The sequence below is a fragment of the Notolabrus celidotus genome, chromosome 8, assembly GCF_009762535.1.
Source record: "Notolabrus celidotus isolate fNotCel1 chromosome 8, fNotCel1.pri, whole genome shotgun sequence".
Taxonomy (NCBI): Eukaryota; Metazoa; Chordata; class Actinopteri; order Labriformes; family Labridae; genus Notolabrus; species Notolabrus celidotus.
In genome coordinates, this window is record NC_048279.1 from 36,253,471 (window position 1) to 36,280,920 (window position 27,450).

A 27,450-nucleotide genomic window follows, 5' to 3' on the forward strand; every position below is an offset into this window, starting at 1 on the left:
TAAAAACAACAACAACTCTAAACTTTAAAAACACCACGAGCTTCTAAAATCACCAAACCAGTCAGTTTAATCCAAATCTCGCTGCCTGAGACCAAACATCGCGAGACTTCAGTCAAACCTCCGAGAATTTGCTGCAGGAGGTGTTGATGCAGAGAAGCTACGCAGCAGAAAATTAAAGGTACGAGTTTCCCTTTAACCAACACACTTAACTCCCCTTAATGTTAATGTTAATATTTATAACATAGAGCACATCATTTTATTAAAAACTTAAACTGAAGAGAGCAACGAGCTCAGTTACTGAGGGATGTTAGCATTAGCATTAGCATTAACAGCTGAGCAAAGCTAGCCTCTGCAGCATGGCTGCATTAGTCTCAGTTAGCATGGGTACCTGCTCCCCTCCTTTAAACCCTGAGTTGTTATCTGTCTAACTGAGCCTGTTAGAGTTTCTCTGTGTTCATATGAAGCTACATCCTCGGCTGTGTTCCAGCTCGTCCTCCTCCTCTCTGTAACCACACACACTTTTACTCTGTAGTGTTTTTATTCCACTTTAATCTTCATAAAGAGGCTTAATGACTCCAGTCTGACATGTTACCCGGCCTGTCAGTGTTTGTGTTTTCAGTGAGGCTGTCCTCCTGGTCTGAGCTGGTCTGAGACTCTCTCTCCTTTCCTGTCCTCCTTTATCTGCCTCTCATGTTCCAGTTATCTTTGTAGCTCAGGGGCCTGAATCAGTCTTTGCTGTGGCCCCCCAGCCTGTCCCCTGTCTTCTGTTGTCTCAGCAGAGACAGGTCTGAAGAGTGTCCCTGCCTCCTTGTGTTTCTACAGAGATCAGATGTTGTCCCAGAGAAGAGGAGCTCGTCTGCGCTGACTTTATTCTTACAGAAAGGTTCACAGACTTGACTTTAAAGACGTGTTTTTCTGCCTGCGTCCTTCTTTGTCTTGACTCTCCTGAGACCTTCTGAAGGCAGAGACCGCCCCGCTTTGTGATGTCTCAGAAGTCACAGTCCGAAGGAGGTCAGAAACACTTCGCTGTGGGTCGGGGTCTACTGGCCGCTGCAGAGACTTTGAACTTCAGCATGAACGAACAGCGATCCAGCCGGCAGATGGGGGGCATGTCCTCTGGTGTGGGGGTGGGGGGTGCTGGCATGGAGGGCCACGACGGCGGCTCTCAGATGTCCCGGCTTGGCGGCGGAAACCATCTTGGCAGCACTATGAAGCTGTTTGCCAGTTTAGGGCTGTCGCCCTCTGACCTGGACGCTCTTGCTGAAATCCCTGAAGAGGACATCAGCGTGGAGACGCTGCCGCACATCATCAGGCAGCTGAAGAGCCGTAAAGGTGAAGTCGGGGACCGGAGGGGGGCGTCCTCCATGTCCTCTGAGGCCACATATCAAGGAGGAAGAGATAGCTGGGACCAGGTCCCCATGGGGAGGATGGGGGGTCCTTCTCTGGGTCAGGGTTCAGCCCGAGCCCAGTCCTCTGTAGACTTTGGGTACAGTTCCCTGCAGGACGCTCCCGGCCGAAGCTACGGCCTGAACTACGGCGGTGGCGGTGGTGGGAGCAGGGAGAGGCCGTACTCTGAGCTTTCCCACCATGATTCCTACGGTGGGCTCGGCTTGGGTCCGTCGTCCTCAGATTCCATCTTTATGCCGAGGAGGGTCGGTCCCCCGCCACACAGAAAAGTCCAAGACTTCTTGGGAGTCATGCCCCCCGTTTTCCCCCATCTGTGCTCTCTTTGTGACTTTGACGTGCGGTCCATCATGGTGAGTACCATCCTGACTCCTCCTCCTCCTCCTCTGCTCGGACTAACGTTTAAAGTTTCAGCTCAGACTCTCATTCTTGTGTCCCGTCAGTCAGCAGCAGGCCGTAGTCCTCCTCGTGAGTCCTGAGGTCCAGTTTGCATCCTTGGTTTAATCACTTAAAAGCATGCGTCTTGATTTCTTACTCCTGAAGCTCTGCAGCACAAACACTCAGACTCTTCATCATCAAACATCCTACAGTCAGATCTTGTCCTCGCTTCTTATGTCAGAGTCTCCTCCTAGATAATCCGTCCTCATTGGTTCTCACACATTTCTGAACGACACGGCATTCAGTCTTTAAGATAGTGATCTCTAACGTCCTCCTCGGACACATCCTGGACCAATCAGCAGCCTTTAACAGGACGACACAGTCTCATCACACTCCCTCAGTATCAGCTGTTACAACCAGCCAGGACCGAACTAACAACCCGTCCCTGTAGGGTAGATATCAGACTGACGGACAGATCCTGAGAGGTACTGGACTCGTGACGCAGGACGACAGAAACACACAGAGGACATTTACTCTCAGTCAGTTTATGAAGCACAGAAACACATCACCAGTTACACAGTCCAGACCTTCAGACCTTCAGACCTTCAGACCTTCAGACCTTCAGACCTTCAGACCTTCAGACCTCGTTGACTCAGTGAAGCTTTAGTATTTGGGTGAACTGCTCCTTTAAGGAGAAGCAGCCTGTGTAGTGACTCTGTTTGAATGTGCAGGAGTGGAACCAACACACCGATGGACTCCGACATGCTGAGAACAGACGTCTGCTGCTCGACATGTGAGTCACACACACACAACACCCCACACACACACACACACACACACACACACACACACACACACACACACCACACACAGATGATGCTCAGATGTTTGAAGATGTGATGGTGATGGATGTTGTTGTTTCAGGTACCCAGAGTGGGACCCTGGCATGTCCTCAAGCAGAGGGTAAGACTCCCTCTTAGACCCTCAGAGATTTATTCTTTATTAAAACCTCCTCTTCCTCTTCCTCCTCCTCCTCCTCCTCCTTCTCCTCCTCTTCCTCTTCCTCTTCCTCCTCCTCCTCCTCCTCCTCCTCCTCCTCCTCCTCCCTCCTCCTCCTCCCTCCTCCTCCTCTTCTTCCTCCTCCTCCTCCTCTTCTGCCTCCTCCTCTTCCTCTTCCTCCTCTCCTCTTCCTCCTCCTCCTCCTCCTCCTCCTCCTCCTCCTCCTCCTCTTCCTCCTCCTCCTCCTCTTCCTCCCTCCTCCTCCTCCTCCTCCTCCTCCTCCTCCTTCTCCTCCTCCTCCTCCTCCTTCTCCTCCTCCTCCTCCTCCTCTTCCTCCTCCTCCTCATCCTCCTCCTCCTCCTCCTCCTCCACTTCCTCCTCCTCTTCCTCCTCCTCCTCCTCCTCCTCCTCCTCCTCCTCCTCCTCATGAAGCTCCCTCTTTCTCCCATCCTGTAGTCAGACTGTGTCTCTGTAGTGAAGGATGCTCTGATGTGGTTCATGCTGACCGGTCCTGTGTCTTTGTTTTAGTGGGGGTCTTCTGGAGACCCCGAACCTGTCTGCAGGGCTGCTGGGAGCGGCCCCCATGTCTTCAGGTCAGACTTCAGGAGGGATGTCCTCTGGCTGGGGTAAGAGAGACCCGATGAGACTTTCAGTTTAATGCAGATCTGACTTACCTGTAGGAGGTAATAACATCAGGTGTGTGTGTATCTCTCTGCGTGTGTGTGTGTGTGTGTGTGTGTGTGTCTGTCTGTCTCAGGAGGCGGTCCCGGTCTGTCCGGAAACAACCAACAGGGACAGAATAAGGTCAGTTTGTGTTTTTCTGTTATTGACACGGCTGACTGTGAAGATTTAAAAGAAGTCATCAAAGTCGAACATTTGAATCTTTATGAATGGACTCTCAGACTGAAGCTGTAGTTTATATCAGGAGCTGAATGATGCTCTGAGGTTCCTCCTCTCTGAGACCATCAGGATCCTCAGACCAGCTCACTCGCTGAATAAATCAAAAGAATCTTAATTTAAAAACCCTGAGGTTTAAAAAGTCCCCCTCAGTCTGTGTTCACTGCATGTGGAGGTCTGCGTTACGTAAGGAGGAGTGTGGGTCATCTGTGCACGCCTCTCATGTCGGGTGTGTTCAAAGGTCTTTCCTGACGCACGTTGCTTCATGAGTCTGATCCCCGGAGCCATGTGTTGAACCACACGGTCCCGGTCTGTGTTTGACATGTGATGGACTCTTTCTGCCGACAGCTGAGGAGCAGGGTGGTGGTGGTGAAGTACGACAGGAAGCCGCTCAGCACCAAGACGCTGTTCGCCTTCACGGAGCCATTCGGAGTCCTCAGGGAGCATCTGGTGCTGAAGAACAAGGTGAGTCTGGATCACCTCAAACAGGGTCCAGGGGTGAGTTTAGTCCCAGAGACCAGCTGTCCCTGAGGAGGAGAGTCTGCAGAAACCTCAGAGCTCCGTGATGAACAGGATCCAGAGAGTGAAGGCTCGTAGCGCCTCGTGACCTCACATGAACCCACCTGTGTGTCTCTGTCAGGCTTTCTTTGAGATGAACAGTCACGAGGAAGCTCTGGACATGGTGAGCTACTACGAGCTGCACCCGGCGTCTCTCTACGGCAAGCCGCTCACCTTCTACCTGTCCAAGAGGCTGCTGGTCATCGAGGTGAGCTCCCTCTCCGTCGCTCTGCTGACGATAAACCAGAACACGCTGATCCTGATCCTGATCCTGATCCTCTGTTTGTGACCCGCAGAAAGACGAGCGGGCGTCAGACAGGGCCATGGACAGACCCGCCAGAGAGGTCAAAGGTTACGGCAGTCAGGTGGTCTTCTTCTCCAACCTGCCCAGAGAGGAGGAGAAGAAGATGGAGCTGCTGACCATCGCTGCACGCTTCGGCATCGTGGAGAAACACCTGTTTCTAACCGACCAGGTAACCTGAGCGTGAACGACTGTTCATCAGAGCTTCAGATGTAGACATGTCTGAACATCTTCCTCCTCTCCTCTCCTCTCCTCTCCTCTCCTCTCCTCTCCTCTCCTCTCCTCTCCTCTTCCCGTCTCTCAGGCCTTCGTCCAGCTGGGGACACCCGAGGACGCAGAGATGCTGGTCAAGTATTACAGCGTGAACCCGCTCACCATCAAAGGTCGATCTATACGCCTCAACATCTGCACCAAGTACAAGACACTAAAGTGAGTACACAGAGATCCAGATGAAGACTAAAGGTGCATTTGGACCGAGAGTTCCGGGGTCTTTTAGCCCCCAGAACTACTTCCCCCTGAACTAAAAGGTTCCTGGTCCCCCATTGTTGTCTGCGTTTCGACCGTGGGCTGAAGTCCTGGGTAGATTGTGTAAATCAGGCCAGTGACGTATGGAGGAAAAAAGTAAATGCACTACACCACCAGACCAGTAGAGGGCAGTAACACAAGGAGGAATGCCATTCATCACAGATGACTCCATAGAAGCAGACGGACAGGCAGGTATCATTATGAGCAACACAACAGTTAGCCTGTTAGCATGAAGAGACTCAGCTGGTCTGTTTTAGATGGTGCTATATTTCATCACAGATGGATTCACTGAATCAACACGTGAGAGGAGATAAGCGCGAGTAGCAAAGACGTTTCAACACGGCTTTAAAATCCTTTTGAACTCAAAAAGCCTTGGCAGAGATCAGCTGGTGTTTTGGTTTAAACAGCGACCCTGTTAACTGGAGACTCTCAGCCGGATGCATCCCTCATAAACGTCTTTAGACCATCATTAAATATCTGATGAGGATATTTTGAAATCTTAATAAAAACTAAACTAGTTTGCATTCCCAGGAACTCCCTCTGTGTTTCAACAGCTGTGTAAACTCCACAAACACTGACACGTTCAGCTGAAGGTCTCCAGTTTACAGGGTCACTTTTAAAACCGGAACACCGGGAGGAGAGACGCATTCACGGTGGGCTGAGAGAAGACTACTGTTACAAGCTGCTAAATCAAGAGAATCACAGCTTCTTCTTTTGAAAAGTACACACACATACAAACAAGATAGAACAAATAAAAACTAATGAAAGAAAGAGAAATCAAGTGAATCACAGATGTGTGTGATGTTATTGTGGACGGAGGGAGGAATAAAAACACTGAGGTTAATCTACCAATCAGACACGTTCAGCATTGCAGGCCCCGCCTCCCTGAAAGCCCCGGGACCTTTAAAAAATACTACCCCCCTAGCAGGGGCTTTTTAGGGGGGAGATTATCTACCCCTGAACTAAATTTAGACCCTGGGTCCACCGGTCGAAATGCACGTAGTTCAGGGGTAAAGTTCCTGCGCCTTAAAGACTCCTCTGACTCTGACTCGTCTCTCAGTGTGAACAGGAGACAGGGGGGAGGCTCAGCAGGAGACGGTCGAGGACAGAGGAGCAGCAGCAGAGGAAACACCTCCTCCTTCTCCTCCTCCTCCTCTGCCCCTGGAACCAGGACATCCTCCGGCTCCCTCAGGAACTCCTCATCCTCCAAATCCTCCTCCAGGAGCAGAGACGAGAGGAAGAAGGAGGAGGAGAAGCCCGCAGCAGAGGAGGAGCAGGAGGAGGAGGAGGAGGAGGTGTCTGGAGTGATGGAGGGAGAGGAGGAAGGCGGGGAGGCGGGGGAGGAGCAGGTAACCGATGGAGACGCGGAGGGGGAGGAGCCAGAGACGGCAGAGACTGTGGAGGAGAAGGAGGCGGAGTCTGAGGAGGCCAAACAAGAGGAGGTGAGAACCAGAACTGTAGACCTGATCATCTTACTCCATCAAAGGTCTCTGAGGGATTAACTGAGTCCACGTTCTGGATTCACAGGTTCCTGGTGCTGATGATGTCACAGAGGACAAACCTGAAGAAGTGGGCGGGGCTGAAGGTGAGCCCGAGCAGGGGGCGGAGTCGGAGCCACAAACAGAACCGACAGAAGAACCGGAGAATAAAGAGGAGCCGAGCGCAGAACCAGGAGAGAGTTCAGAGACGATGGACGAGTCTGCAGACACGGTACGGTTCACTTTAACCCTTTAACGGACTCCTCAAGGTTTACCTGAGCACAGGTGAGAGGTCAGAGGAGGCGTTCAGGTCCCGTCTGTAAATCAGAACGTCAAACATCAGCTGATCAAAGAACCCAAGGTCCTCAAATGAGACGCTCAAAATCTGGAGCGAGCGTTCAGAGTGAAGGACCGTCGGGTTATTCTGTTCTTATTGAGTCACCTTCAGGTTCAGGTCCAGGTCTGATACCTTCAGGTCCGTCCTGCTGGTCCTGAGGTTTGGTCTCTCAAGAGTTCTAAATAACTTTAAAATCAAACATCGTTCAGTTTATGTTCACGATTAAACTCGGCTGTTCTCACCAGAAGAGGCAGCGCACGACTTTCAGAGCGACGAGCACGGCGTCCTCTGTCTGATCTAGCAGGATGAAGATCTGACCCCATCCGGTCCATCAGATCTCCTCTGTTTCATCTCTCAGCCTCTATAAGGATGTCTGAACGTGAAGCATGCTGCACAAATCAGATCGCTCCCTTGTTAATCTGCAGACTTTAAACACAGCCTGATGTGAAGCTGACCTTTGACCCTGCAGGAACCTGGACCTTAATGCTCTGTTTCATTTTGTCCTCCAGCTGGATCAGGACTTCCTGGAGAACATGGAGGACTTTGTGACGCTTGACGAGCTGGCGGAGGACGATGACGAAGCTCACGGAGAGTCTGACTCCATCGGTACCTGAGTTAACTCTTAATGTTTGAATGTGTGAACGACTCTCTGACGTCTGTGTGGAGGGACGAACGCTGATCCTGTCTTTGTCTCCGTCTCTCACAGATAACTCCAGGAGGGGGGTACGTACGGAGCGACATCACTCTTGAAGGAGTCGACGCTTCCTGCTTCACATGAGTGATAAACTTCAGTTCTCAGAAGTGTTGCTGCTCTGTTCACACTTCTTCTTCTTCTTCTGCGTTTTCAGGGTATGAGGGTCGTCAACGTGGTCGGATTCAGGCGAGGTTATAACTTCCTGAACGAGCTGCTGGGGCTCGCCAAACCTTTCGGGAAGGTGGTCAAACACCTGGTTCTGGACCTGAAGCCTGAGGTACACCTGAGCTTAGACCGTGTGATGGAGCCGCCGTGTGTCACGAGAGACGACTCTCAGACGTCAGAGCTTTAAATGTGTGTGTGTGTGTGTGTGTGTGTGTGTGTGTGCAGGCGTACCTTCAGTTCGACACGGAGGAAGAAGCTCGAGCCATGGCGAAGTTTTACAGCAACAGTAACGTGACGGCGTCCGTGTGTGGCCGCCCGGTGAGGATCAGCCACTCCATGAGCTACCCGACCATCCAGGTGAGCGCCTGCTGCTTCCTTTCTCATCAGAGCTTTCTCAGAGCTTCTCATCTGAGCTTTCTCATCAGAGCTTTTCTCATCAGAGCTTTCTCATCAGAGCTTTCTCATCAGAGCTTTTCTCATCAGAGCTTTTCTCATCAGAGCTTTTCTCATCAGAGTTTCTCATCAGAGCTTTATCATCAGAGCTTCTCATCAGAGCTCTCTCATCAGAGCTTTCTCATCAGAGCTCTCTCATCAGAGCTTTCTTATCAGAGCTTCTCATCAGAGCTTTCTAATGAGAGCTTCTCATCTGAGCTTCTCATCAGAGCTTTCTCATCAGAGCTTCTCATCAGAGCTTTCTCATCAGAGCTTCTCATCTGAGCTTCTCATCAGAGCTTTCTCATCAGAGCTTCTCATCAGAGCTTTCTCATCAGAGCTTCTCATCAGAGCTTTCTCATCAGAGCTTCTCATCAGAGCTTTCTCATCAGAACTTCCTCATGAGAGCTTCTCATCAGAGCTTTCTCATCAGAGCTTCTCATCAGAGCTTTCTCATCAGAGCTTCTCATCAGAGCTTTCTCATCAGAGCTTCTCATCAGAGCTTTTCTCATCAGAGCTTTTCTCATCAGAGCTTTCTCATCAGAGCTTCTCATCAGAGCTTTCTCATCAGAGCTTTCTCATCAGCACTTTCTCATCAGAGCTTTCTCAACAGAGCTTTCTCAACAGAGCTTTCTCATCAGAGCTTCTCATCAGAGCTTTCTCATCAGCACTTTCTCATCAGAGCTTCTCATCAGAGCTTTCTCATAGCTTTCTCATCAGACCTTTATAATCAGAGCTTCTCATCAGAGCTTCTCATCGGAGCTTTCTCATCAGAGCTTTCTCATCAGAGCTTCTCATCGGAGCTTTCTCATCAGAGCTTTATCATCAGAGCTTTATCATCAGAGCTTTATCATCAGAGCTTCTCTTCAGAGCTTTATAATCAGAGCCTCGCATCAGAGCTTTATCATCAGAGCTTCTCTTCAGAGCTTTCTCATCAGAGCTTTATCATCAGAGCTTTCTCATCAGAGCTTGTCATCGGAGCTTTCTCATCAGAGCTTCTCATCAGAGCTTTCTCATCAGAGCTTTTCTCATCAGAGCTTTATCATCAAAGCTTCTCTTCAGAGCTTTATAATCAGAGCTTCTCATCAGAGCTTTATCATCAGAGCTTTCTCATCAGAGCTTTATCATCAGAGCTTTATCATCAGAGCTTCTCTTCAGAGCTTTATCATCAGAGCTTCTCATCAGAGCTTTATCATCAGAGCTTTATCATCAGAGCTTCTCATCAGAGCTTTATCATCAGAGCTTTATCATCAGAGCTTCTCATCAGAGCTTTATCATCAGAGCTTTATCATCAGAGCTTCTCATCAGAGCTTTATCATCAGAGCTTTATCATCAGAGCTTCTCATCAGAGCTTTATAATCAGAGCTTCTCATCAGAGCTTTATCATCATAGCTTCTCGTCAGAGCTTTATCATCAGAGCTTTCTCATCAGAGCTTCTTATCGGAGCTTTCTCATCAGAGCTTTCTCATCAGAGCTTCTCATCAGAGCTTTCTCATCAGAGCTTTCTCATCAGAGCTTTCTCATCAGAGCTTTCTCATCAGCTGATCAGTAAACAAACGTGTTTATTTACAGTCTGCTTTGTTTGTTTGTTTGTTGTTCAGTGTGGCTCCAGTAAGGTGGTCTACATCGGGCAGATCCCCAGCAGTAAATACTCCGACGACGCCATCCTAACCCTGGCCGAGCCGTACGGAAGAGTCAGGAAGTATTTCCTCAACAGGATCAAGAGAGAGGTACAGAACCAGAACCAGGATCAGAACCAGAACCACAGGAGAGCTTTATTGCTGCTCAGTCTGACGTGTGTGTGCTCTCTCCTCCAGTGTTTCATCGAGATGGAGAAAGCAGAGGACGCAGAGAAAATGGCCGAAGACTGCAAAACGAACGCACCCAAGTTCAACGGGAAACGCTTGACGGTCTACGTCAGCAGGAAGTACCGACAACTCAAATACGGGTACGCTTCTTCTGCTAGCTCCAGCTAACAGACATGACTCTGTAGTGGAAGTCACTGCATTAAAAACAGACATGACTCTGTAGTGGAAGTCACTGCATTAAAAACAGACATGACTCTGTAGTGGAAGTCACTGCATTAAAAACAGACATGACTCTGTAGTGGAAGTCACTGCATTAAAGTGAGCTGTGAGGTTTGAGTGTTAGTTTGATGTTTGGTGTCTCATGTTGAATCTTTGTTCTTCAGACATCGATGTCCGACCGCAGCGAAGAGAGAAAGCAGCCCAAGATCACCGAAGTCCTCCAAACACCTCGATGAGCCTCCGACCAAGAAATCCAGAGAGGAGAGGAAACCAGAGGAAGAGGAAGAAGAGGAGGAGGAGGTGGAGAAGGAGGAGAAGATGGAGGAGCAGATGGAGGAGAAGAGAGAGGAGGAGAAGAGAGAGGAGGAGACGCAGAGTTCTGGAGTCGATGAAAAGAGAGATGAAAACTCTGAAGAGAAGACTCCAGAACTCTCTGACCAGAACCAGAAGATCAGCTCGGACGTGAGTATCATGTTCTCAGAGAACGATCCGCCCGACGTGTTCTTGTGCTTCAGACTGATGTGCTGATCAGAGGTGTGTGCTCTGTTGTGCTCTGTGCTCCTCAGCAGGAAGTGAAGCAGGAGGAGGAGGAGGCGATTTCCATCAATCAGAACGGAGAAGCAGAGGCTCCCCCGCAGAGCGCAGCATCTCTGCCGCCGCCTCCTCAAACACCGGTGTGTGAGGTAAGAAACTGTAAGGTCATCCGTCCTCTCTGTGTTCATGATCAACATCTGATCAGAGGCTCTCTGCTGCAGGAGGAGACGGAGACATCAGCCAATCAGAACGGACAGACTGAGGCTGCCCCGCCCCCTCAAACCAAACCCAGTGTGGCGTCTCTGCCGCTGCCCCCCCACGACCCTGAGACGCCCATCGGTAAGATATGACCCGACCAAGAGAGAGCGTTACTTCATGAAGAGATATATTCACTTCTCCTCCACTGATTGGATATTCTATAACCATGTGTGTGTGTGTGTGTGTGTGTGTGTGTGTTCAGGTGTTGAACATGTGAAGATGGGTTATTACTGCCGCGTCTGCTTCCTGTTTTACTCCAACGAAGACATGGCCAAGAAGACGCACTGCAGCAGCCCAGCACACTACGACAAGCTGCAGGTGAGACACTAAGCTCCGCCCACACACTCCTCTGGTTACAGAGCCCCGCCCACACACCCTCCTCTGGTTACAAAGCCCCGCCCACTCTTTGCCTCACCTGTCTTTGATGGTCTCTATAAATAGACGTTGATTTACCCTCCGTGGGAACATATTTCAGAGTGTGTGACGACGTGTTTGTGTTTCAGAAACATCTGGAGAAGGAGCGCAGCAAAGCAGAGAAGAAGAAAGTGAAGAAGACGCCGCTGTGAAGAAACACGATGACTCGATAAGCTGGAGGATTTTTTTTTTTACTTGATTTAAAGTGTTTGAGTCTCCCTGAGACAAACTCTGAATGTGATTGATTTTTTAATAAAACGTGTTCAAACCTTTCAAACCTTTATTTACATTTAATAACAAGAAAAACAAAAAGTTCAGATTTAAATAACTCGTGTGGAAACGTCCGGGCGATCGTCTCAGACTCGGCCGTGAACTTCGAGGTAAACATAGAAACTGTTTGAGTCTCAGGACGTCGCTCCTCAAACAGACGGTCAGCTCGCCCACGGATCTCTCCCCGTCTTCTCCTGAGGAAGAGAATCAAAAAAAGGTCAGAAGAAGAAGAAGAAGCTGAATAAAGAAACGAGTGGTTAAATAAACTCAGTACCTGGAACTTCCTGTAGTGCTCCACGCTGCTGCAGTGCTGCTGTTTGGCTTCATCCTCGTCAGCGTAGATCAGCTGACACAGGTTACAGAAATATCCAACCACCGGCCGCACGAACTCTGTGCCTGAAACACAACGAGGGGACTGTGAACGCACCGCTGCTTCAATCACAACAAGACAGTGAACGCATCGCTGAATCAATCACATCTTAACGAGGGGACAGTGAACGCACCGCTGCTTCAATCACAACAAGACAGTGAACGCATCACTGAATCAATCACAACTTAACGAGGGGACAGTGAACGCACCGCTGCTTCAATCACAACAAGACAGTGAACGCACCGCTGCTTCAATCACAACTTAACGAGGGGACAGTGAACGCACCGCTGCTTCAATCACAACAAGACAGTGAACGCACCGCTGCTTCAATCACAACTTAACGAGGGGACAGTGAACGCACCGCTGAATCAATCACAACTTAACGAGGGGACAGTGAATGCACCGCTGCTTCTGCTTCAATCACAACAAGACAGTGAACGCACCGCTGCTTAAATCACAAAACATCGAGGGGACAGTGAATGCACCACTGCTTCAATCACAACAAGACAGTGAACGCACCGCTGCTTAAATCACAAAACATTGAGGGGACAGTGAATGCACCACTGCTTCTGCTTCAATCACAACAAGACAGTGAACGCACCGCTGCTTAAATCACAAAACATCGAGGGGACAGTGAATGCACCACTGCTTCAATCACAACAAGACAGTAAACACACCGCTGCTTAAATCACGAAACATCGAGGGGACAGTGAATGCACCACTGCTTCTGCTTCAATCACAACAAGACAGTGAATGCACCGCTGCTTCAATCACAACAAGACAGTAAACGCACCGCTGCTTAAATCACAAAACATTGAGGGGACAGTGAATGCACCACTGCTTCAATCACAACAAGAGAGTGAACGCACCGCTGCTTAAATCACAAAACATTGAGGGGACAGTGAATGCACCGCTGCTTCAATCACAACAAGACAGTGAACGCATCGCTGAATCAATCACAACTTAACGAGGGGACAGTGAATGCACCGCTGCTTCTGCTTCAATCACAACAAGACAGTGAACGCACCGCTGCTTAAATCACAAAACATCGAGGTGACAGTGAATGCACCACTGCTTCTGCTTCAATCACAACAAGACAGTAAACACACCGCTGCTTAAATCACAAAACATCGAGGGGACAGTGAATGCACCACTGCTTCTGCTTCAATCACAACAAGACAGTAAACGCACCGCTGCTTAAATCACAAAACATTGAGGGGACAGTGAATGCACCACTGCTTCTGCTTCAATCACAACAAGACAGTAAACGCACCGCTGCTTAAATCACATAACATTGAGGGGACAGTGAATGCACCACTGCTTCTGCTTCAATCACAACAAGACAGTAAATGCACCGCTGCTTAAATCACAAAACATCGAGGGGACAGTGAACGCATCGCTGCTGCTGCTCCAATCACAACACAACGAGGGGACAGTGAAGGCCTCGTGACTCCTTCAGGATCTTTGTTCTCTGTCAGATAGTAATCTGGATCTTCTTACCAACAGGTTTAAGGGGTGTTTGCTGCTCTGCGGCGCCCCCTTCAGGTTGAAACTGTTGGTCCTCTGTGACCTGAGAGTCCTCCAGCTGGTCCGCAGCAGGTTCCTGAAAACACAGAGTGACAAACGTCGGTTTATCTTCCTCTCTAGTCGTTAACTTCATCGTCTCGTGATTCAATCGCTCTGTGAGGCGGGTCCTCTCTGGAGTTTCAGACCCTTAAACACTCCTACCTGTGTGGTTGGTGGTTTTGGAGGATCCCCTGTGGAGTCTGGTTGTTGTAGACTCTGTGAAGCCTTCAGTCCTGGTTCAGGTCCCTCCTCCTCCTCCTGTGGAGCTTCATCAGCGTGGAGCCGGGTCTCGTCGCTCTCTGACTCCTTCTTCTCCTTCTTGTCCGGCCCTGAGTTGTTCACTCGAGTCCCCTTTCTCTTACGAGTCCTCTTTGGACTCTTTTGGTCTTTCTCTGGGCTCTGATCGGAAGTCGTCTCAGTTGAGTTCTTCAGTTCTCTCTCTGAGACCGTCCCGGACTCCTCTCCCTCCTGGCTGTGATCCTGTGACTCTGCAGACGGTTTGGACTCTCTCTCTGAGGACTTCCTGCGTGATGTTCTGGACTCCCTGTCTTGGCTCTTCCTGGACCCTGACTCTCTCTCTGGAGTCCTCCGGGACGTTTGCCTCCTCCTCTCAGACATCCTGCTGGACTCGTTTTGCTCTGAGGTCTTGGATCTGGTCTGTCTCTGGCTCCTCCTGCTGCCCCGACTCCTGCCCCCCCTCTCCGACTCCGTCTCCTCCTGCTCCAGGTTCTCTATGGACTCCACCGGACACCTTCAGACACACGGACACAGAGGTGAATATAAAACACATCAGACCTGTAAGGGGGACAGGGAGGAGACCATCTGAGACTCTGACCCCTTCATGAGTACGGAGTATTTGCTGGAGATCTGGACTCGGATCCTGCAGCCGTTAATCCGGACGGGCCGAGCGCTCAGAGCGTCTCTGGCCCTCTGAGCCTCAGCAGACGACGACATCTCGATGAACCCCTGAAACACAAGAACGCAGAACGTAAACAACGACAAACGTTCCCGACCGAAGCTTTAACGTCTGAGCGACGACTCGTCTCACCGTGTGGCGTCCGCGCTCCCTGAAGAAGAGCACCGCCGTCCCGAAGCCTCGCACCAGCTGGACGAAGTCTGCGTCGCTGAAAGGGTCCAGAGGGACGTTTGTGAAGAGGAGAACCCTGGAAGGAGACTAAAGACAAGACCATCAGGAACACATCGGAGGAGGAACATCGGGAACACATCGGAGGAGGAACATCGGGAACACGTCAGTAAACAACATCGGGAACAAGACGGAGAAACAAGATCAGGAACATCAAAATAAATGTGCGTCCTTACTTTGGGTTCTTCTCCAGCTTCTTCATCTGAAACAAACAAAAGGAGAATCATCAGACAACCTGGGATTAGAGACTCTGGAGTCTGGGATCAGAGACTCCGGACCCTGGAGTCTGACTCTAGGATGTTCTCTAAAGGCCTTGAACTTAGATCACAGTGATCCAGGACTCCTGGTTCTGTACCTGGATCGTCACACTCGTCCTCCTGCAGCTCGTCCAGAGTGATGCAGCTGTCCAGGTCCATGGGGAAGTCCTTTTACAAAGAGAGGAGAGAGGGGGCGTGTCCTTTAACCAGCTGAGCCAATCAAATGATCAGAAACAAACAGAGGATGATCCAGGTCTTTGATATGAATTTAAGCTCCAGTGAGGAGTTTTAGAGATCAGAACAGGAGGAAGAGGAAGAGGAAGAAGAGGAAGATCTGAACTCTGACAGAGTGAATGAAAGAATAAAGAGATAGATAAAGAAGCTGTGAGATCACCTCGTCTTCCTCGGTCCGTGTCGTCTCCTCACGCTTTGGTTCTTCCTCCTCCATCACAGACATCTCCTTCCCTCCTTCCTCTTCCTTTAAAGGATCCTTCCCTCCTTCCTCTTCCTTTAAAGGATCCTTCCCTCCTTCCTCTTCCTTTAAAGGATCCTTCTGTCCTTCCTCTACCTTTAAAGGATCCTTCTGTCCTTCCTCTACCTTTAAAGGATCCTTCTGTCCTTCCTCTTCCTTTAAAGGATCCTTCTGTCCTTCCTCTTCCTTTAAAGGATCCTTCTGTCCTTCCTCTACCTTTGAAGGATCCTTCTGTCCTTCCTCTACCTTTGAAGGATCCTTCCCTCCTTCCTCTTCCTTTAAAGGATCCTCCTCTTCCTTCTCCTCTTCCTTCTCAGGATCCTTCTGTCCTTCCTCTTCCTTTAAAGGATCCTCGTCTTCCTTCTCCTCTTCCTCCTGCTGCTGCTGGGCCTCTCCATCTTTCACCTCCTCGTCATCTGAAACAAACGGACGTTTATTTATAATGCTTGTGTTTCCTGTCGTGTACAGCCTGAGCTCAGATTCAGTCTCTACCTGCTCCAGGTGAGTCTGTTCTCTCTGCAGGACCTTCCTCTTTCTCCTCTTCCTCCACCTTCATCCTCTCCTCCTCCCCCTCGTCTAGAAGAAGATCAGTTATTGGATTAAACTGTGTTCAGTGTTTGTTTTCAGAGACTCAGCTCTGTGTCGTCTCTACCTCCTCCAGGAGCGTCTGTTCTCTCTGCAGGGCCTCCCTCCTCCTCTTCCTCTTCATCCCCGTCGGTTTCATCCAGAGTTTCCATCTCTTCATCCTGCAGATTCTCTCCATCCTCCCCGATCACCTCCATCCCCTCGATGTCGCTCTCGTCTGCAGACGACCTGCAGGGCGGAGTCACACCATCACTTTAAACACAGACTCTGGTGTCGCTCATGTCAGTGAAAGTTAATAACCGTCGTCAGAGGGGTTTAGACCAATCAGAATCAAGCAGGAAGATCAGCGAGAGAGCCGGGTGATAATAAATCTGAGACTCACTCTGCGTCCTCCTCCTCGCTGTGTTCCTTCTTCTCTGCAGCTTCAGGTGAGTCTGTGACGGGTCGTGGATCAGAGCTGGACTCTGTGGGGAGAGAGAGAGAGAGAGAGAGAGAGAGAGAGAGAGAGAGAGAGAGAGAGAGAGAGAGAGAGAGAGAGAGAGATAAATGATCCCACAGTGTCCTCAATATCTTGTTTTTTCCTCCTGCTCTGCTCGAGTGGAGGCATCAGCTGATCCTGGTTTCACTGGGATCCTGTCTTTCCCTCTCTCTCCTCTCTCTGCCTGTCTCTCCCTTTAACTCTTCCTGTCCCATTAAAGTTACTAACCATTCTGTCCTTCTTTCTTTCTTTCCGTCCTTATTTTCTTTTCTTTCTTGCTTTCTTTACTTCTTTCTCCTTTTTCTTTTTTATTCCTTCTTACTTTCTTTCATTTTTTCATTCTTTCTTTCTTTCTTCACTTCTCTCTTTTCTTGTCTTCCTTTTTTTCTTTCATTCATTTTTCCTGTCATTATTTTCTTTTCTTTCTCTCTTTGTTCTTCTGTCATTCCTTAACCATTTCTTCTCCTCTTTTTCTTTCTTCTGGTCTCCCTCTCTTCTCTCTTTTCTTTGACCTTTCTGGAGTCCCTGAGCTCCCTTGTCTCGTAGGTTCCTCTGGATCTCTGCTGCTGTGGACGTGGTCCAGACTCCAGCTGCTACAACTACTACTATCCGTCTCCCCACTATCATCTCTCTCTCTCTCTTAATCTCCCTCTATCCCTCTCTCCAACACGGTCTCAGCAGATGTGTGTCTAACATGAGTCTGGTCCTGCTGGAGGTTTCTGCCTGTTAAAGGAAGTTTGTCCTTGCCACTGTAACTTGCTAAATGCTGCAAAGTGCTCTGCTCATGGTGGATTAAGATGAGATCAGACTGAGTCCTGTCTGTAAGATGGGACTGGATCTGATCCGGTCTTGATGTTGGGTCTTTATTAATAATAGAACACAGGGGACGGTCTAGACCTGACCTGTTTGGAAAGAGTCTGAGCGTCTGATTCTCTGTGACGGGAGGATTCAGACTTCCTCCCTCGGCTCGGTCGGGTCCTGTTTTCTTACCTGCCGTTTCCTCTGGGACCACAGACTCCTCCCTGGACCTGGACCTGGACCTGGACCTGGACCTGGACCGTTCCTCAGATCCTCCCTTGGACCTGGACTTTCTCCAGTTAGTGAACTTCTCCCTGGACTTGGACATGGTTCTGGATGTTTTCTCTTTAAAGGACTTATCTCTGGACCTGGATCGGGTCTTTTTCTCTGTAGAGGACCTTTCTTTAGACCTGGACCTGGTTCTGGATGATTTCTCTTTGTCAGAATTCTCTCTAGACCTGGACCTGGATCGGGTCTTTTTCTCTTTAGAGGACCTTTCTTTAGACCTGGACCTGGTTCTGGATCTGGTCCTCCTGCTCTTGCTCTCCGTCCTCGTCTCCTCCTTCTCTCTGCTGGAGCTCTTGGTGGTCTTGGTGGAGTCGGTCTCGTCCTCGTACCTCTTGGCTGAGGGGACTCTCCTGCAGCAGAGGAGAGAGGGTTTGATAAATAAAGGATCCGGATCAGAGGACGGATCCTGGGTCTGGTGTGCTGTACTCACATGAGGCTCCTGTACTCTCCGGAGAAGGAGACCTGGACGAGGTCGTCGTTGATCCTCAGGTTGTTGGAGGAATAATAATTGACGAGCTTCTGAGCTTCAGCCGAGTCCTTCATCTCCACAAACGCCTGAAAGTACAAACCCCTGGATTCAGAACCAGTCTTTGGACAGAGGATCCTCTAGACCACCTTTCCTCCGGAGCCTCCTCTGAGAGGAAGAACCGGCGCCCGGCAGGGACAAACAGTGCTCCGAGCAGCTCGGGGCGTCTCACCTTGGAGGGCAGGAACAGCGTGTAGAGCGGCGAGCCGAAGCGTTTGATGATGCTGATCAGGTCTGACAGGCCGCTCTCTCCTCCTGACGGGGTCGGCGTGAAGCTGACCACCGACGAGCTCTGAGAGGAAACACAACGGGAGAACTTCAGAGAGTCCTGCAGAGGACGGCAGGAGTAGACCTGACGCTGAATCTTATATGTCTGTCAAAGCATCATGAGCAACACGTCGCTCGCTATCGAGGCTCACGAGTCAGAGCAGACACGTACCGGTCTAAGGGGGACATCCGGGTCGGTTTGAATCCCTTCTACTTTTCTCTGTTTCCTATGAATCACATCCTGAGCTTTAGCTTTAACTCAGTTATCAGGCCCCTCTCCTTTGGAATCATCTACCAGTCAGGGTCCGGGAGGCAGACACCCTCTCTACTTTTAAGAGTAGGCTTCAAACTTTCCTTTTTGATAAAGCTTATAGTTAGAGCTGGATCAGGCTTGGACCAGCTTTTGTCATGCTGCTATAGGCCTAGCCTGCCGGGGGAACTGGCACACTGACACACTGGGATCCTAGCTCACCCTCTTCCCCCCAACCCCTTCATCACTTACTTTAACTCTGCCTGTCCCATTAAAGTTACTAACCATAGACCTTTCTGGAGTCCCTGAGCTCCCTTGTCTCGTAGATTCCTCTGAGCTGCCGTAGACGTCCTCCTGCTGCGGACGATCTGGACTCCAGCTGATACGGACGTGCTGGACTCCAGCGGCAACAGCTTCTACGACTCGTCTCATCACTATCACCTCTCTCTCTTACTCCCCTCTATCTGTCTTTCCAGACCCAACTCAGTCGAGGCATGATGGCTGTCTAACATGAGTCTGGTCCTGCTGGAGGTTTCTGCCTGTTAAAAGGAAGTTTTTCCTCTCCACTGTAACTAGCTAAATACTGCGATGTGTAATGCTCATGATGGATTAAGGTGGGGTCAGACTGAGTCTTACCCTGTCTTGGTGTCTCTGTTCATAATTTGACATAGTGTGGTCTAGACCTCCTATGTTTGTAAAAGCGTCTTGAGATAACGTTTGTTGTGATTTGGCGCGATACAAATAAAGATTGATTGATTGATTGATTAACTCCGCCCCCCCCCCCTCCCCCTCCCCCCCGGGGGATCAATAAAGTAATATCTTATCTTATCTGATGCTGCTGCCATGATGAGTCTGTGTGTTTGTTTATGAGTCCATTATTATTATTTTATTTTATTTATCAAAATTATTCTAATTCTAATTTTTTTAAATTTTAACTCTTTTGTTAATTTGTATTTCATTTGAATTATTTTATATGTATTGGTTTATTCATTTTTTTATTTGTTTTTTGAAATATGGACATTTAAATTGAATTTATTTTTCTTTAAAGTGTATCGTATCTATTTCTATTACTTTTCTATTATTCTAAGTAGAATTATTTTTAATTAATTCAATTAATTCGATTTTATTTAACCAATAATTCCAACATTTTTAATTTGATATTTCTTTTTTTATTTATGGTATATATATATTTTTTTATTTTCTTATATTCTTTTTTTATTAATTAAATTTTTTTTAAATTTCATTTTCTTATATTTTTATTTCAAAATCAAATTTTTACTTTTCTCTTTTGAATTATGGACTTTTTATTTATTATTATTATCTTTATTTATTATTTATTCATTAAAAAAAAAAATTCAACATATGGACTTTTTTTATTAAATTGTATTTATTTTATTTTATTTTGATTTGTTTATTAATTTATAATTTCACTTGTATTTTTCCCTTTCAAACTATGGACTTTTTAATATATTATTCTATCATATTCAATTCATCAGATCTGCCTCGGAGTCAAAAGTCTGCATTGTTATTTCGTGTTGTGTTGGCGGAGTCTAATAAAAAAGTTTTTTTAATAAATAAATAAATGAATGAATGAATGAATGAATGAATGAATGAATGAATGAATAAATGAATAAATAAATAAATAAATGAATAAATAAATAAATAAATAAATAAATAAATAAACCTACACGTCTGTAAATCCACCTGACTCCACACAGAGCTCTTATTAATGACCGGCCACCTAAGAGGCTGAATCTGAGGTTTCAGCCAATCACAGTGAAGCACCATGAAGCTGAGTGGATCTTTAAGAGCAGACAGATATTCTGCAGCTGATGATTAGAGAGCTTGAACTGTCCTGAAAGAGTCCTGAAAACATCATCATCACAACTACCTGCAGGAAGTTGAAGGTGTTTGAGATCCTGAACTCCATCTGCTCTCCGTTCACGGTCGGAGGAAAGTTGGTGTGAAACTTCACCAGGTCCTTCGCCTGATCCACGGACCCCAGCTCCACGAAGGCCTGCAGGGTTCACAGCACACATTAGACACCAGCAACACAGACCACAAGAACCTCACGCCTGAGGTCTGACCACGAGGACGGACTCTGGACTCAGGATCAGGTGTGAGACCAGATCAGGAACTATCTTTAGAGCACAGAGTCATTGAGACACAAGTGTGGCACAGTTTGGTGGACGTTTTGACTGTGTGTGTGTGTGTGTGTGTGTGTGTGTGTGTGTGTGTGTGTGTGTGTGTGTGTGTGCGTGCGTGTGTGTGTTTTAGACTCACTAAAGATGGAAACGTGAGGATCTTGACGACCTTTCCGAACGGCTCAGCCAGCTTCCTCAGGTAGGCCTCGTCCACAGATTGAGCCGGGAACTTCACACACACCACTCTGCTCTTCTCTGAGATCTGACAGAAAACACACAGACACACACACACACACACACACACACACACACACACACACACACACACACACACACACAAGTTTATTTTGAAGTCTTCAGACGGAGGAAGAACTCAAAGTCAGCGCTCTGCGGCGTCTTCACCTTCTTCTGTGTTTTGGCGTGTGTCTTCTGTGGATCTGTTGGACGCAGAGCGAGGTGTTAGTGCATTGATAATCAGGATCATGGTGTAATGACTGAAACAGTTAAGTTATCTTACTGGCGCTCTGATTGGCTGTCTGCTGCTTCTTCCCTTCCTCCCTCCTCCGCTCTGATTGGATGCTGGCCCTGAATAGAGAACAGATTGGGATTAAGGTGTCGATCTGAGACCCGTGAACCTGGATGATAAATAAAGCTGGTCCTCAGAGAGTAAACGGCGGTGTGACACTGACCTCTCCACGGTCTCCATGCGACAGTCCCAGGTGGGACACCTGCAGGAGAATCATGACAGCGTCAGTCGACACTTTAATCAGAAGACTTGAGAAGTGGGCCGGTCTCTGTGATCATGCTTTATCCTGGTTTAGTTCTTATCTTTTTAACAGACAGTTTTTTTATCAGCCTCGGTGCCGGTGTTCCTCAGGGAAGCATTCTTGGGCCTATTTTATTCTCCTTGTACATCTTACCACTCGGACACATCATCTCAAGTCATCACATCAATTACCATTTCTACACAGACGACACCCAACTGTACATCTCTGTCTCACCACATGACCCAAACGCTCTTCACTCCCTCACCGCCTGCCTGTCTGACACATAGACTGTATAAAATATGGACGTAGTATCCGTGACGTCACCCATCTGTTTCTGAAGAGCTGTTTTGAGACCAATCGGCTGCGGCAGCCATATTGCTTCTGTCGAGCCAGTGTGACGTAAAGAGGCGGGCTTTGAGCCTCCTAGCCAACAGCTGCAGTGTTCCTGCAGTCAGCTGTGCCTCTCATTGGAAGACTGGTAATCTCAATATCTTCTAAATTACCGAATTAGAAAAAAATTCACCCCCCTCACAGTGAGAGGACATCGAGAAATTAGCTATTCAGACTACACTCATCTTTTGTACCAGGCTGTAAACATGTTTATTAATGCTGCAAAGATCGTCTTTTCCCCATTCATGTGTATGTGACTTCCGGAGCCAGCCTCAAGCGGATCCTCGATGAACTGCAGCTTCTAACACTTCAGCATTGGACTCATATTTTTAGACCGGAGGTTGCCGCTTGGTCTGACATCAATGTCTGGATGAGTAAAATCTTTTTAAAATCAAACGAAGACAAAACTGAAATTCTTTTAGTAGGACCCAAAGCAGCCCGAGGACAACTCCAGACTACTCTGAGAGTGAATGAAATCAAAGGTCACAAACCTGGGAGTGGTTTTAGATTCAGATTTTAAATTTAATCCTCATTTTAACAAGGTCGTAAGTACTTCATTTCATCATCTCAGAAACATAAAGTCAGACCCTTTTATTGTATTTTATTACACGCTGCGTCGATAACTGTAACTCCCTTTTTACTGGTTTGCCCAAAAAAATCTCTAAAGAAACTGCAGCTTGTTCAGAACGCTGCTGCCAGAGTTTTAACAGGTAAAAAGAAATCTGATGACATAACTCCTCTTTTAAAAACTCTGCACTGGCTCCCTGTTTCTTTTAGATTTTAAAGTTCTTTTACTTGTTTTTAAAGCTCCTCCATACATCACTGATCTCCTGTCATTTTATGTTCCAGGTCGATCACCGAGGTCCTCGAATGCTTCCCTTTTAAATGTTCCTCGTGTGTCTCACACACACAGAGAGTCAAAGTCTTTGTCAAATAAACTGCAGTATGCACCTGACATACTGAGGATTTGATATTACGTTTCTCTCTCAGACCCTAGCAACGACAACAACAGATAAACATAGGAAAGCTAGAAAAAGATAAGAAGTGAGCTAATAAAAATAATAAAATACAGTGCAGAAACTTTGCTATTGTGTAATTTAAAATCAAAGTGAGTTTGTGTGTTTCAGTCCTGAGGATGACAGACCTCAGTGTTGATTTGGGGGGAAGTCTTTGAGTCTGTGAAGGGGGCACTATGGGAAGAGGGGGCAAAACAGGGAGAGAGCTTTCTGTTTTTACACCCCTAAGCTGTGGAACTCTCTGCCTCTGGATATCAGAGCGGCAAACTCTCTGAGTGTTTTTAAAAGTAAACTTAAGACTAGGGGTGACCCCAAATAGTGGAATATTGGACGATTGGTTCTAACGAGCCTTAGTCGACTGTCAATCTCATAGTTGAATATTTGCATATGAAACGTGGATCATTCCATTCAAACCATGGGAGTGCTCAATGTCTAATTTTACATTATTTTCCTGTTTCCTGTAAAAATAGTGTCTCATATCCTATTTTGATATAAATATAGACTTATTGAATGTAATTCTGAGAACAGCTCTTGAAGTGTTAAATCTCCTTAAAGTGGTAATTAAATCTCCCCTGGTAATTAAAGGTGGACTCTCCCATTTAGCAGGACCTGTGGAGCAGACGTACCTCAGCTGGTCTTTAAATCTTTCTACGTTCATGGCAGCTCAAAATGTCAGGAAATAAAACTTCAGATGATCCTAAAAACTAGTGATGAAGATGAGGAGCAGCTTCATGAAGAGGGCTGTGAGATCAAGGATTACCGGACCACACAACAACTGTACGGGGCCAAAAGAACCAGGAGGGATACCCAAAGCTGTCTGAAGCCTCAGAAACAATCCACAGCATCCCATCCACCTCCACGCCATCAGAGAGGATATTCTCAAAGACAGGATTTACAGTCAACAAAGACAGGAGCGCACTTCTGCCCGTACACACGATGGTTTTCCTCACGTACAGTTTGAAAAGACTCAAGCGGACAAAGACGTGATGAAAGACTGTTTTAAAAGGTTCTGTTAAGAGATTTAAAAACCCTTTAGCTGGTTCAGGTTTGAGTTTGAACATTATACAAATGTTTAGTCTGAAGTTGGACAAACTACCCTCTGCAGTGCTGCTCTCTGCTGTGTGAACACTGTTTAAAGGTGACATATCATGCAAAATTGACCTTTTTAATGGTTCTTTACCTGAAATATGTGTCCCTGTCTACAAACCCCCCGAGAATGAAAAAAATCCATTCTGCCCCTGTTCTGATTTCTCCACCTTTCTGTAAATGTGTGTGAAACGAGCCGTTTCAGTTTTCAGTGTTTTTGTTACGTAACAACAATATCCGGTCTGTCACGGAGTCAGAGCTCGGAGCTTGTTCAGCCCATAGACTGTATAAAATACAACTCAACCCCTCCTCCGTTTTTCATTCCCTGCACACACGTGTGCTAACAAGGAGCTTAGGAGCGAGGCATGCTAGTTGTAGGCTGTCTTAATAAACACAAAGGTCGGTTTTACTCCCCACGTCTGCAGATTTGAAGATCTAGTGGAGGATTTTTATTTGTCATGGATAAGTGCTAGCGCTAATTAGCATAGCCACATAGCTATATGTTCATAGCTGTAGCTGTAGCTGTAGCTGTGTACCAAGACACACGTCGACATACTGACAAATAAAACAACAAGAAACACTAAATCTGTGACCAATCCTTCATAAAAGGTCCTGCTGCCTTTCTGGCAGAGGTCGGTTTTACTCCCCACGTCTGCAGATTTGAAGATCTAGTGGATGATTTTTATTTATCATGGATAAGTGCTAGCGCTAGTTAGCATAGCCACATAGCTACATGTTCGTAGCTGTGTACCAAGACACACGTCTACATACTGATAAATAAAACAACAAGAAACACTAAATCTATGACCAATCGTTCAGAAAGGTCCTGCTGCAGGCGCCTCTCCGTCAGGATCAGATTCAGAGGGTTGAAGTAACGCGATCTCTGAGCAGCCGTGTATATTCAGCCAACATGTAAACATTAGATCAACGTGCTGGACAGCCGAGGCACATCCACTTCCTGAGGGGGCGTGGTCAGAGGGAAAACAGAGTGTTCTGATGAGGAATGAAGAAGAGGACTTTTCAGGCAGACCAAAATCTGATTTCAGTGTTTTTTTGAGCATAAACTTTAAAGACATGTTTTTGGGACCTCTTAGACCAATATATATTGATGAAAAAAGCGTGATATGTCCCCTTTAAATATCTCCTGATTCCTTTCTCTATAGTGGAGCGTTGTTCCATGTTTAACTGATGGTGGTCTTATTTGAGTTTTCTCTCCTTCATCACCTCGTTGTTTTTGTAATATAGATTTAAAACATCTCATAATATTCTGTTGTCCCTTTTACTTTAAGCTCTGAGTCTCTTAATTGTAAAGGGTTATGTGTAATATTGTCATGCGGTCACCATCATGCAGACTTTGGGTCAATAAGGAAAAACAACAAACATTCCACTATTCATCCACTACGGGCAAAATCTGATGGATCAGATTCCACTAAGCAAATCCTTAGTCGGGCTCAGCCCTACTTAAGACTTACCTTTTTAATCTAGCTTTTAATTTGGAGTAATTTATTTTCAGCCCTGGACTGCATTCTTATTCTAATCATTGCTTTAACATTTATTTATCTTATTTAGTTATCTATTTTATTCCCTGTCATCTGATCTTGTCAACACTACCTTATTTTTAACTTTTCTTTCCACTCTTACTTATTTTATTAAGTTTACTGTGTTGATTTTAGTTTTAAGTATTTTATTTATAATAATGCCTTTTTTAATTTTTACCATTGCTGTTGTTTTCTGTCTCTCTGTTATTCTGTGAAGCACTTTGGGCTGCATGTTTGTATGTGTGAAAGGTGTTATATAAATAAAGGTGAGTTGAGTCTCCTCGTCATCAAACTGAGAGTGTGTGTTAGACGGCGTGAACACTGACCTCTGCAGCAGGCTGAGCTGTCCGTCTGCATGATGAGGTCCGTTTACGTGTTTCAGCCAAACCTGTAACACAAACGACATCATGAGTCAAACGGCCTGAGCTGTTTCTACCCGACCGCCGCAGCAGGAAGTGTGCGATCTACAAACCCCGCCCCCTTCAACCCGTGAGCTCAAATCAACAGAGAGGCTGGAGGAGGAGGACGCCATAGTTACCTTCTCTGACATCACAGTGATAGCACACAGAGAGCATGAGTGCGGGTACAGCGGCGGGGTCGTCCCGTGGAAGTCCAGAGCGTTTTGCCTGGAGGGCAGGCTGCTGGTCTTGGTGGAAGAAGTCTGGGACCCGCTGCGCCCAAAAGAAGGTTTGAGAAGGGGCGCTGGAGGTAAGGAGCGATCAGCTGGTCCCTGCTGAGAGAAACGGGACTGACGAGGCGCCTGGTCTCGACCTGCAGAGCTGAAAGAAGTCTGTACCTGAGGAGAGACTGGAGATCTGCCGGTCTTTCCAAACTCAGGAGGTCCTGGTCTGTGGTAGTAGTCTTTAGTGGAGGAAGGACCAGCGTTTCTGGCTGTCTCACTGAACTCTGGGGGTCCTGGTCTGCTGTGGTAGGTCTGGGAGGAACCAGGATGGCTACCCCTGCCGGGCTTTACAAAGTCAGAGGATCCTGGTCTGTGGTAGTCCTGAGAAGATGTCTTACCATACTCAGGGGGGCCAGCTCTGTGGTGGAAGTCCGCCACATAGCTGGAGGGTGAGGAGGATGGTGGTGGTTGTGCTTTAGCACAGCTTACAGTGATGGGGTTCCCTCAGCGGTCCAGCTCGGGGAGAAGAGGACTGGGTTTTCCTTGGTCCATGGGATACTGAACAGGGTGGCTGCGGGAGCGGTCCCAGTCGCTGCTGGAGGGGCTGGGAGCGGGTCGACGGGTGGAGCTGGGAGTATAAGAGGAGGATGAGGAAGAGGAAGGAGAACTCTGAAGGTACGGTCTGACGGTGCCCCTCTTCCCTTTGATCTGCTTGAGGACCTGGGGCAGGGACTCCACGGTGAGGGCGTCTTCAGGCATCTCAGCCAGCAGAGCCAGATCGCTGGGGTCCAGACCGCAGCTGTTCAGGACGCTGAAGGCTCCGTCCTGAGACCACTTGGTCACTCTGGAGGACGATGATGATGAAGATGGAGACGCGTGCGATGAGGAGAAGGACTCCTGAGGTGCTCGGTAAAAGTCATGGTCAGGTGAGGCGTGATGGCGGCCTGAGGAGCCGTAAGGTCCAGGATCAGATCTAAGACTGGAGCTGCCGAGCTGCTGTCTTCTGTACGGGGTGTTGTGAGACATGACGGGAGGAGAAACGCTCGTGCTGACAGAGGGGCGCAGGGAAGACCGGGGGCGTCAAATCAAGGTCAGGGACGGATCATCCTGAGAGCAAACGAGTCAGCTGACATCAGAGAGACAGAGAGAGAAGAGACAGGATCACTGACGAGAGGGACAGACATCAGCGCCACCAAACATCTTACCAGCAGGTCT

At 47.8% G+C, this 27,450-nt stretch overlaps 1 protein-coding gene and 1 pseudogene across 3 annotated transcripts; one reads left to right on the forward strand and one right to left on the reverse strand.

Moving 5' to 3' along the window:
* Nucleotides 1-11,673, forward strand: matr3l1.2 (matrin 3-like 1.2). Of its 3 annotated transcripts, none has more exons than XM_034689552.1 (23): nucleotides 1-178; nucleotides 823-1,757; nucleotides 2,514-2,575; nucleotides 2,707-2,745; nucleotides 3,310-3,407; nucleotides 3,539-3,585; nucleotides 4,027-4,143; nucleotides 4,319-4,444; nucleotides 4,533-4,709; nucleotides 4,842-4,966; nucleotides 6,123-6,504; nucleotides 6,590-6,772; nucleotides 7,387-7,483; nucleotides 7,584-7,600; nucleotides 7,726-7,848; nucleotides 7,962-8,093; nucleotides 9,770-9,898; nucleotides 9,986-10,116; nucleotides 10,360-10,657; nucleotides 10,762-10,878; nucleotides 10,951-11,068; nucleotides 11,190-11,305; nucleotides 11,491-11,673. In XM_034689552.1, the coding sequence occupies exons 2-23, from the start codon at nucleotides 984-986 to the stop codon at nucleotides 11,551-11,553; spliced, it is 3,471 nt and encodes a 1,156-aa protein (XP_034545443.1). In that variant the 5' UTR covers nucleotides 1-178; nucleotides 823-983; the 3' UTR covers nucleotides 11,554-11,673. The 3 variants fall into 3 exon arrangements, with proteins under 3 accessions (XP_034545443.1, XP_034545445.1, XP_034545444.1); XM_034689554.1 differs by having other exon boundaries at nucleotides 10,762-10,870; nucleotides 10,949-11,068; XM_034689553.1 differs by having other exon boundaries at nucleotides 5-178; nucleotides 10,765-10,878.
* The window catches only part of LOC117817068, a 16,443-nt pseudogene continuing 656 nt past the window's right edge, over nucleotides 11,664-27,450 (reverse strand).